The sequence below is a fragment of the Phalacrocorax aristotelis genome, chromosome 4 (genome assembly GCF_949628215.1).
Source record: "Phalacrocorax aristotelis chromosome 4, bGulAri2.1, whole genome shotgun sequence".
Taxonomy (NCBI): Eukaryota; Metazoa; Chordata; class Aves; order Suliformes; family Phalacrocoracidae; genus Phalacrocorax; species Phalacrocorax aristotelis.
Window position 1 is genome coordinate 66,574,281 of NC_134279.1, and position 12,017 is coordinate 66,586,297.

The following is a 12,017-nucleotide window of genomic DNA, read 5'->3' on the forward strand; positions in this document are numbered from 1 at the left end:
ACAAGTTAGGTATATGGCTGGGTGTTTTAATTTGTGGACTGTTTTTTGGGTTTGTTTTTTTTTTTTTTGACGTTAAGAAACTAGTTCAGAAGACCTTGAAACATGCAGTCATATGATATTGCCTACAGCATACAACCTTCAGGCATTCATACATCTATGAGGATTTGTCTGTAGAATCTCATCCTTTTAAGAGGATGATAGAATTACTGCCAAGATGGGCAAACTCTTGAGAAGCTATAAATAACAAAGTCTTCCTGTTAGGGACCTGTCTTCACTATGTGTTAGTGAAAGACCAGTTTGGTAGGTAGTTGGTTGCGAGGAAAGTCCTGTCCTCAGTGGATGCCTCAGTAAATCCAAAGTAATTTTTGTCATCGAACATTGTTTCTATTAAAATGTCTGCAACCCAGATGCCTTCTTCCGAAGTATGATATCTCTCTTTAACCATTTGGTGTTGTAAGCAGAGTAGACTGTGATACCATTCCACTTACACAACATTAAAGTATGTCAATTTTATTTTGTTAGAGGCAGTTATGAGGAAAAAACATTTTGCTTTAAAAAAATACATATTAGTCTGTCTTAACGATATTATCAAATGTGACATATGTGATCCTTATTACATGGCAGAACCATTGTTGTTTAAGAGCTTGATCAGACACTTTCATAACAGATTATTAATTTTCTGGGTTTCTAGTGATCCACATTCTATGTTCTTGGAAGCTTTTTTTCCCATGCCATATTAATGTGACCTCTTTAAATAAAAACAAAAAAAGGCCACTTAAATACATTCACGGTTATGAATCAGGTTCTATCTTCAGGACATGATCCACCAGAAGATAGAAACCTGAAAAGCTTTTGTAGAAATTAAGGAAACGAGGCACAAAATTAAAGGGAGAAAATGGTCAGGATGACTTGAATCTTTCCAGATTCTCTGGGCAGCTCTGTCAAGTATCTTCAATGCCATGTTTTCCATGCCAGAATAATTTCCCTGTAAGCTTTTTGAAGTTCTTCCTTGGTTCTAGGTATCTGTCTCATATTCTAAAATATTCCCATTCAGAACTATGGCTTACTTGCACAATATTGTATGCCTGCATTTAACTCTCAGAGTTCTCCTGTTCTTTGCTTAGTTCTATCTCAGAGATACATAGATATTACAAGCTGGTTATGTTTCTTGGACCATGCACGTATAATTTGGCAAACCTATGAAAATGTTATCTTGTACACATAATTTCAGACTACAAAAAAGTGTTACTTTCTGAGGTATAGTTTTGAGATGTACACACTACTTGATCCAATACCTGGATTTCCTTTTTCTTAATAATTTTAAGAAATCTAATTTATCCTTTCAAAATCTGAGAGGTTTTCTGTAAGAACTGAGAATTCTGCCATGGCTTGTGCAGTAACCTTGCATGATATCCTTGCTATCTCTCTTCCTCAAGTTCATAAGGAAAGAATGCTTAGCAGGATTTCAGCTGCTTTCTTGAAGTAAAACATACTTTTTGTGTTGCCAGTGTTACTCTCTTCACTGAATCTGAATTTCCTGGTCATTTTCAACTATGTTTAAGAAACTCCTTAGAGACACGACTGTATATAGAGTAATGAAAATTACCATCTGAGTAGAGGAAGGAAAAACATTGAATGTTTGCAAGAACACAAAACTAGAGTGAACTTGCCCCTATTCCTTCAGTCAAGTTAACTAATCATGATACATGGCTCAGAATATATTGCTGTATTCTGTTTTTAACTTGCTGGTGATCAGACAGTGGGCTGGACAAGTTTAAGGATAGAGCTAAGAACGTTGCTGAGGCATGTTTGTTGTTGAGTGGGGACATTCTAGAAAACATGGCCTTTCTGTGAAAAGGGGAGAGTGGGAGTAAATACAGGAAATGTGCTGATAAGCAACCAGGTGTTCTTCGTTCTGCTACTCACACAACAGGATTGTAGGGTTAAGGGAGGTTGTGATTCCCTGCTGATCTCCACTGCCTTTTGGTATTGTATCAGAAAAGACATTAAGTCACTATTTTGACTTTTTAAGGAAAAAATACTGTTTTTCAAGAAATAGAATACTACTGTGGAACATTATTTTGGGAGCTTTTAACTCCTTGACCATTGTCCTGCCAAACACGTTTAAGTCCAAACTATCAGTTAAAATTGGTTGTCACTTTGTGCATTGCAGTCTATTGATCACAGGTAGTGTTAATGTATAGAGTAGTTAAGGATATGGATTTGAATAGGTTCAAGGTGGTGCAGTACATAAACTGAGGAAGCCTTAATCCTAAATAGTGAGCTTTTAATTAAAATCACTGCAATTAGTCATAATTACACATCATCTTTATTACTAACTTCTCTTGCATTCTGACTGTAATCTCGACAATTGCAAGCAGATTATGTAGTATATATCACAATATAATCACAGGATTATAGCATGCAAATGTGTCATTTATCCTTCTCTTACCCTAATAACATCAGGTAAACAGTGATCTGAGAGAAACTAGAGGAACATCAGAACTACCTTTTACTCCAGATCCTTAGAGACCGTTCTGGGTTTGAAGTAGTATGTATGTATATGATCCATGGAGTAGATACAGCTGCCTTGTGTTTTAAATTAACTATGTGAAAAATAGAAGTTTAAACAGGTGTAGGCATGTGTATTTAAAACTTTGTAAGTAGCTATAATCATGATCCCTAATAAAACATCTTAAAATAAAAACTTCTCGGGTCATACAAAGTATATCTGGTGCCATCTGCTGATAATTATTAAGAAATATTTGCTAGTGATACCAAGCTCAGAGACCTAATACTTTTCTTATCCCAAAATACATTAAATTGCATTTAAAGTTTTTATACGACTAATTACAAATTCCCCACGTGTAGTGAAACTTTACCACTGTGAATTAAAATTACAGGTCTCTACACATTTTCATTGCATATTTGTGTAATTATACAGACTTACAGCCATTGAATGCAAGTAATTAGTCTTTATATAATACGCTTCAAGTGGGTGTATCCTGTTCTGATGACTCAAGAGTCTTCTATTGAGAAAACATTATATAAAAGTTGCATTTACCCTTGAAAAGTCTATTTTCTTTCAAAAATCTACAGTGTGTAAAAAAGAAAATAGTATATGAAACCATATAATATTTTCTTCTTTCCTCTGAATATCTAACATCTCTCTCATTTCTGTTTATATCATTTAGAGAGCTGTGGGAAATTATTTCCACCTTCAAAATACTCTAAATTATTTCTTCCTCATAATGCAAGTTACACACCCACAGCTTCATTCTGTATTAGGCAGCAAAGCAGTATTAATAGGAAAGGATCAAGAGCAGCTTTCCAGCATCTCTGCAGAGGTTACTGAGAAGACGGGGTCAAATTCTTTACAATAGTGCATAGCAGGACAATGGAAAGTTACAGACAAATTGCAATGAGAGGTTCTTTTTTATGTAAGGAAGAAATTAGGACAGGCAAGCAGTGGAACAAGTTACCCAGAGAAGTTCTATAGTCTCCATCCATAGAAGTATTCAAGATCAATCTGGATAAAACCCAGAGCAGCCTGATTTGATCTTATAGTTGACCCTGCTTTGAGCAGGCAATATTACTAGAGGCCTCCCAAGGTCTTCGCAACATGAATGACAATTTAATGACTTCCACAATAGAACATTCGATACTGATGATGTGAGTGTGACACTATTTGCATTTCTGGCTACTCTAAGGACTAACTGTGGTTTAGCCCAGTAGATTGGATATGCATTAGCAGTAAGAGCACTTTAGATGCACCCCTGGAGCATATCTTCCAGATTATATGCTGTGAGATACTGTCTGGGATTTTTCCCTACCCCCCCATTATTACATTTTTGGGGTCAATTACTTACAAACCAACAAACAAAAAAAAACACCACCACAAACCACCTGTAAACTGCCAGTAGCTGTAGTAGTTGAATATATGAGACATTTTGCTGCATTGATTCTTCCATAGAGAGTATTTGGAAATTACTGGGGGGGGAACCCCTAATGCTAAGGAAAATATCATAAGAGAAAAAAAAACAACCCCAAACAATCCTTTTTTTGTTTCAACCAAGCCAAAAGATGACTTGGCTCCTAATGGAAAAGTGGGCTTCTCTCCAAGTGTCTAAAAGTAATTCATGCTTGGATATTACCAGTGTGAAGAGTCTAGAATGGAAAGGGAAGGCAATAGAGACTTGGCAGTTCTGAGTGAGTTTTGTCTTGCAGTGTTGTTATAATTGATGCTGGGGATGGTGATTAATAAGCAGAAATTTTTTCCAGCCTATTATGTTTTCCAGCTAATGGCAGCTGTCTCTGTGCTCTATAAAAAGCAAAAGATCAAAGGTAAAGATTATACTAGGATGTAAAATAACTATCTTTCCCATTTGCACCAATGATTATCTCTTTTCCAAAAATCTTCGACGTTTTTCTTGGGTGCATGCAACAAATGAATTACTCTAAGCACGGTTGTTCCAGACCAGATATCTGGTAGACTAATCCATGTTGATGATTCGTATATTTCATTTTGTGTGAGTTTCTTGATTGCTGGCTGTCAGATTTTTGTTCGCTTATGTTTGAGTGAGGGTGGTTTTTTTTTTTTTAAGCTAAGCTATTGATCAGTAGTTTTTGTTGTCTAGAACTAAGATTGTCATCATGCAGACACTTTTTTCCTAGATAATTCAATTTTTCAATTCCAACTCTTAATTTCCCTTGTTATGTTTTGCATATACATTAATGTGTTTACACCTGTTGCCTTACTGCTTCAATATCTTTTTGTTGACTTTTTTCTGTCCTTGTAAGTGTCTCTAGGATTTTAAAATTCCAGTTGAACGCTTATTGGATTTATTATTTTGGAATTCGAAAATAACAATAAACAAAGAATACCTGTGCCTGGGTGTTACATGATCTGGAGAGATCTTTTTCTTTGTACATGCCCTCCATCATTTAGAATTTCACCTCATACCTCTCCTCTAGAAACTCGTATCAATTTTAGAAGTTTTGGTAGAGATCTGGTTGAAAGATTGTCAGAAGATAGAGCTTCAACCATAAGCAGACTTGTTTTGTCATGCCTTGGATAAGGTCTCTTGAAGCCAAAATGTCTAGCATATACTCAGTCTTTGAAAATGTTGGAGTTCTACCTTTTCTCATAAAGCGTTACTGAAAGGCCAACAAAAAGGCACTGACAAGAAGCATCTGAACAGTCAGCTGCCTGCTCGTACGCTTTAGACTGCAGACTGCATATGTGCGTATTTGTAATTCCTTGCAATACTCTGAAAATTAATTCCTAAAATGGAATATATTTTGAATAAACCTGAAACAAACAAAAATCTATGCATTTATTTCTAAACTTGAGTAGCATTCTTTGATCTGTCTCAGTGGTCACTCTCCCGATAGTAGATGGATAAAGCTGCACTGGCTTGCGCAAATATGCTGTGTAATCCCCCAGGCTACCTATTAGGAAATTTACACTTTGCACGCAAACATCTATCTGATCCAGTCCTTTCAGTTTCTCCACTTCCATGAAAGCAAAAAGCAATTTATTGTCTATCTTATCTGTTTCAGACTAATTTAAGTATCCCAGTAACTGCCACCATGTCCTTGGGCATTTCTTTCAGGCAATCAAGGCTGACTTAAAAGCTAATTCTTCTGTATCACATTCACACTTACTTTCAGTCTTTAAATCCCTGTCCCTTCTTGATGAAATCTGTTTCAGTCATTACCTATGAACCCAAGCATAGGCAGTGGTAAAAACGTTGAAAAGAATATTTCTGTTTTGTGTGTGTAGAGTTGAAGGAGCAAAGGAAGAGTGGGATAGTGAAATGAGTACTACTGCTGCCACTTTAAGGAAGAACAAAGATCTTTTGAGTATGGGCAATTGTTGTTGTCTTGTGAAATGAAGTATTGCAGTCATCAATGCAGTATTGCATTGATAAGTAACAGAGCTTACTTTAAGTGAGTTTCTTAATTACATTGTTATTTATGCTAAGTTACACATCTTTATTTTGATCTTTCTGGTACTTTATATTGGAATTCTTTTTTCAGTGATTCACAAATGTAGTTTCAGCTATGCTTGTTAATAAGAGGTTTAACTCTTCTCTAGCTAACACAATGTTAAAATAAAGTCAGATATCTGATGTTTAATCCTTTTTATTATATTTCTGTTTTTAAAATGAAACGCTTCTTTCCATGGGACTGTTGCATACACAGACAAGAAATAGGACATGTAGAATAGGAAATAAAGGTTTTCTCCCAAATGTTTTTATTGGTAGCACTTCGAAAATATCCTGGAAATGTCCTGAAAATCCTGTAAGATTTTACAATAAAATTTAACAATTTTGTATTACTACAATTTCTATGGGTCTTTTCAAGTAGTGTCATATCAGTTTTGACATTGCAGTCCTGAATCTACAATGGAGATTATAATCCAATACATACATGAAACAAATTATTTCCCCCCCTTTGATCATCTCCTCAAAAGTCCAACTGTCCTATGTTATGAAAGACTAATCTATAAAACTACACTTCTAAAATTATTTTTGTTGTAATTGTTCTTTGACAGTAACTTGTATATTTTCACTGGTTTTATTCAAAATCCTTTATTTTCAAAACTGAAAATGAACAGTCTACAAATGAAAATTCACCAACAGTACATACAGATTCTGACTCCCATACTTGCATTATTTATCTACCCACATAGTTTTACTTGCATGCTATGACAGAGGAATAGGTTAAAAATTACTGATGTGTGCTAAATGTGTTCTTCCAAGTGACCTCCAGTTAGGAATGCTCATAAGAACAACTTACTAGATATCTGATTTAGTGTTCATTACACATGTACTTATTACACACGTTTATTTTGCTTATAGGAAGTATTTCTTTAAAGACAAGTAATTAAGTTTGGTTTTTAATACATTTGTTGCTGTGTTGTTTCTTTTTTGTTCCTAGATCTTCCTCAGAACTGTGATCCTAACATTCCCCTAGTTGCTCAGGAATTAATGAAAAAAATGATCCGTCAGTTTGCGATTGAGTACATTTCAAAAAGTAGCAAAATTCAAGAGAACAGAAATGGTTCATCGTTTGAACCAAGTCTGATATGTAAAAGTATCCAAATGAACCAAACTGAAAACTCCCTTCAGGAAGAACAGGATAGCCCTCTAGACCTCACTGTGAATCGAACTCAAGAACAGAATACTCAGCAAGGTAAATTTCTGTATCTGCTTATCTTTGTTTTGCTGTCATTTATTACCTTATTACATCTTATTCCCTTAAAATAAATGTCTGACAACTATCTATATGTTTTGTCTGTCCAAAGCAGTAATCAGTACATATAGAAAAAAAAATCCTATGGGATTAAAATAAGATTGAAGGAAGGTGGGCATTGCATCAACTTAAAGAAAACTCATATTTTCCTTTAAACACTGTTATAAGAGAACGGGGAAAAAAACACAAACAACAAAAATCCCAAAACAAACAGCACACTTTATATTGTGTGTTAGCAGATAAATATTCTAATTTGAGTGCCTGCATTAAATAAGTGGCATTGGAACTTCTCAGCTTTAGAATACTGAATCTAAGTCAGCTCACCTGTGGCTGTCACAGCTAACAGCGGTTCAGGATTTTGTTGAGGAAATGGCTGTTAAGAAGCCTTCTGAGAAAAGAAAGACACTGGAATTTCAGAGCAAAGGTCATTCTGTCTGTGTCAGCCCTTGGACACTTCGATTCTTTAAATACAGGCTGGTCAGAATGATGGAAAGAGAAGGTCAATTTGGAAGGAAGTTTCCATACTTCCTGCCTTAATCATTAGAGATCAGTGCAACTTTCTTAACTGAGAGTAAAGCTAGAAAAATAGTCTGTCTTGTCATCATTTACAAAAAGGAAATAATTTCTTTGCTCAAGGAATATCGCTATCCAAAACAGATAACAATCTAATCACAATACCTGTTTGGACTTCGAACTTGATTTGGATTAGCAGCAATCTTCAGGAAGGGCTGTGACTTATGTGCAACTAAAAGTAGTGGCAAAAGCAGGTTTTTGCCTTCTACAGATTTGGGGGTGCATGTTAATCCAGTAATACCAAAGGGAAAAGTTTACTTGTATGTCACGTACCATACTAAAAATGTAAAAAAAGGTAGAACTGCAGAATTAAGTTTTTTAAAAAATACATACATTGGTTAGAATGAAAGCAGATCTTGTATGTGTGTGCTTAATGATGCAGTCTTTAATTAGATGACACATCCTTGGGGGGGGGGGGGGAGCTCTGACATGGGTATACCTTGCTAAACATGCCTATTCCTATTTCAAGCATCCTTTCTCTTTGACAGCAGAAGCATTAAGAAATCATGGAATTCCTGCTCTTATTCTGCATGGGCACCGGAAACCAGTTCATGCCTGGATTTAGTGAATACCTTGTACAGATTAGATCCTGAAAAAGAATCTGGTGTGCTTTGACACACCTCTGCTATTGATGAATTACAGATTTTAGAGATTTAAAATTGGCCAGGTTGAAGCACGTGTTGTTTGCAAGGGCAATAAAAAGTACTTTCCTGGTATCAGCCCTATAGCCTGTTGCTTGCTTACTTATAACAGCTGGTTGTAAAGAATAACTAGCTTAAAATGGCCATGAGGGAGCAAAGTCCCCAAAGACAGGTTCTGCTCCTGGCTGAGCTCAGGTCAATCTTCGAGGAATGAAAGGGAAGGCAGAGGGTGAATGGGCAGGGTCAGGAAGAAAGTTCTGCTGCTACCTTCAGCTATTTGAAAATTCATTGATCTTTTGTCCAAGAAAAAGTATCGAGAAAATGAGGTATTTAAATCTTTTTAATATAATTTTAATTTTTCTTAATGAGGGTAAACAGCAAGTTTAGTTGTGTGTCTTCAGCAAAACATCTGAGACTAAAATAGTTGCTCAGCATACATGGCTTACTATGTAAAACTTGTATACTGTGTAAGATATTGTAGATTCTTAGGACTTACGCTGCTGTGTTTGCTGGAGTGCTTTGCAGCTGTTAACGATACTAGTCTTGCTGTGAAGTTTAGAGCTACTGAAATGAGAGGAAGTACTGAAACAAGACTGTAAGCTGAAGAAAGGTTTCAAGCTATCTTATCTACCAGGGAAGTTGTATTGCACGTTCCTTTTGCCATGAACATACCAATTTTGAGCTATCTTAGCTTTCCACTGTAGTAGTAGCAACACAAGCAAATAAGATCAAGACGGGAAAAGTTGGCCTGCTCTTTTTATTTGCAGCGTGTTCTAGGTGCAATGATTTATGGAAAGTTGTTTCAGTTAGCTATTGTCAAGGACTGTGTCTGCCTACCCTTCACTTCTGTCGTCTTTCTGAAGAAAGATTGGATATATTAAAGTGTTACATTCTTACAGTAGCAAATTGTGAAATTTTAACGGCATTATTTTTAAAAATATATTGTTCTGTCTAACGCAATATACTACTTCAGTCTGGAGACCTGTAAAAGCAATACCATGGTTCCCTTCTTAGTAGTGTCTTTTAACTGTTGTGCAACTCTTATTATTTGCTATTTGTAATTCCTGTTACAATCTCCAAATCAAGTGGCAGTGGTGGAGTAGGAGATTCAAATTTGTTCATTGCTCTGACAGATTCTCAAAGTTGAAATATTTTTAATCCAAATCCTGTGAAGGAGATAATCACCTAAATACAAATACTTCCGTTTCATTTTCTCTTTAGGCAGGTGCTCTGTACTTACAGTAGTCATCTTTAAAATGAATGATCGAAATGATAAAACACTCAGTCTTGTTCCTTTACTATGGCAATGATTTGTGGACTTGAGAGGAAGGAAGGAGTAAGCTTTGTTTTCCAGATCACTAGAAGCATTTGTTTTTTGTTGGTGGGTTGTTTGTTTTTTTTTTTTGCGTACTGAGCAGATCCAAGCTAAGTGCTAGCTCAACATTGAGAAGAAGATTCTGCCACTGAAGATGTCTGGATGATCTTATTTCCATTCAAAAAAGCTTCTTGCTTTCCTCCAATATCTGTGGCCCATCTCTGAAGTACTCCCAAAATATTCAAGTCTGACACTTGCAGACCTGACACCTGTTATTGGTTTTACATGGCAAAGTTTTGGTAGCTGGGCAGGGTTGCCAGGCTGGCATCTATGAGAAGAGGTCAGGGGCTGCCCTATGCTAGGCACAGCCAGCTCTGCCACAGACCCACAACAGGCCAAAGTGCAACACATCAGTGAGGTTTGGGGTGCCTCTGAAAACACCTTTAAGAAAGAGCAAAAATGCTGGATGAGCAGAGGAGTAGGAAAGAGGAGGGTGAGCAACAAGGTGAGAGAAGGAGGGGGAGGAGGTGTTCCAGGCACTAGAGCAGGTATTTCCCCACAGCCCATGGAGAGGACCACAGTGGAGCAGGTAATCCTCTGCAGCTCACGAAAGAGAGAGCTCTGGAGCAGATATTCACACTGCAGCCTATGGAAGACCCCACATTGGAGCAGCTGGATATTTCCTGAAGGAACTGTGGCCTGTGGAGAACCCACAATAGAGCACGGGAATAGTGTGAGGAGGGAGGAACTGCACTGGCTGTGACCCCCATTCCCAATCCTGCCTGTGCCATGTGGGGATGGGGGAGAGAGGTAGAGGAGTTGGGAGTGAAGCTGAGCCTGGGAAAAAGTAGGGTGGGGAGGTGCTTTATGTCTTTTCCTTATTTTCCAAATATATTTAATTTTCAATGATTTTTTCCCAAGTCTGTTTTACCTGTGATGGTAATTGGCAAGTGATCTCCGTGTATTTATCTTGATGACCTTTTTCACTGTATTTCTCCCCACTCCCCTGTTGAGGAGGGGGAGTGAGAGTGGGGCTGGGTGGGGGTCTAGCTACTGGCCAAGGTCAACCCATTGCACCCCTGGTACTGCATCATTCAATACTGACTGTTTAAGCACTGGCATCCAGGTGTGTCCGGCTGGCACCTGACTGATAGAGTCCCAAATTATGCTTTGCTTTCTTCTACATGTGGAAGTGTGGTAATCTTGCTTGAATTCCTGTGCACCTTGCTGGTTAACTAATCAGGAGATTACTTCTGTCAGTTAGAAGCAACTGACTCCAGAAATACCTATATTTTGCTCTTTTTTCCTAATGCATGTAACTCTAGGACTGTTCAAGCCTTGAAAAGAATACTCCGTGTAGTGAAATAATTTGTTTTGCATGCACTGTATCTAACAAAAATAGGGTGGTATTCTGTAATTTTGCAATATTACTTGTTCTCCAAACTAAGCCAATGAAAAAGCGGCATCGTTGCAGAATAAACATTGAGTGAGGAACAGTCTTGGAATATCTGGCAGCAACTAACTATTTTCTTGGGCAGTCATGATGTTGAGCTTTTTGGGCAGTGTTCCCAGCAGCAGCTAACTTTGATGCAGAGGCTTCTTTCCCTTGATAGATACAGGAGAGTTGATCACTCTCAAGCTACTAAGCAAAGTGACTTACAAGAGGCTGTACAAATAAATAATCTGTTAGTTTAGCAACACAAGCTTAATCTTGTTGATGTATCTGCTAAGAGCAATGGTGGTGTGTAAACATAGCAGAAAAATACAAGAGAATTTTGCAAAAATTTCCTTGTTTTATTGATCTATTTTATATTGGAAGACATCAGAAGGTATCTGGCAATGTGATACATTTTGCTGCATGAACTTTTTACAGCTAACCTGTAGCTTTGTCATTGTTGTTGGCCATTATTGAAGTAGGAAAAATAAGGATAATCCAAGTCATAATTTCTGTTTAAATTACTTAAACTGGATAATAAAATGCTATTTTAACAATGTGCATGTGATTTCACCAAAATTTTGTAGCAAAATAAAGATTTCTCAAGAATGGACCAGAATTTGGAAACAATTCTTAATTTTTGAAAAGTGGTTTCATATCTCCTGAAAATCCGCACTGAAGTTAATATGGCAACTGGCTTCACATGATGTGATTGCTATGTTCAGGGCTACTGAAAGAATTCCAAATATTACTGAAAATAACCTTTTTTTCTTAATATACTCTTCTTACCATA

General features: G+C 36.8%; 1 protein-coding gene across 12 annotated transcripts in view; it reads left to right on the forward strand.

Annotated features, from left to right (window-relative positions):
- The window catches only part of LCORL (ligand dependent nuclear receptor corepressor like), an 85,901-nt gene that overhangs the window by 38,415 nt on the left and 35,469 nt on the right, over positions 1-12,017 (forward strand). For 11 of the 12 annotated variants that reach the window (XM_075091769.1, XM_075091770.1, XM_075091768.1 and 8 more), the window contains exon 5: positions 6,946-7,200. In XM_075091769.1, the coding sequence (XP_074947870.1) occupies positions 6,946-7,200 (255 nt within the window). Of the gene's footprint in view, positions 1-6,945; positions 7,201-8,321; positions 8,553-12,017 lie in introns of those variants that run through there. The other variant, XM_075091779.1, reaches the window with a different exon arrangement.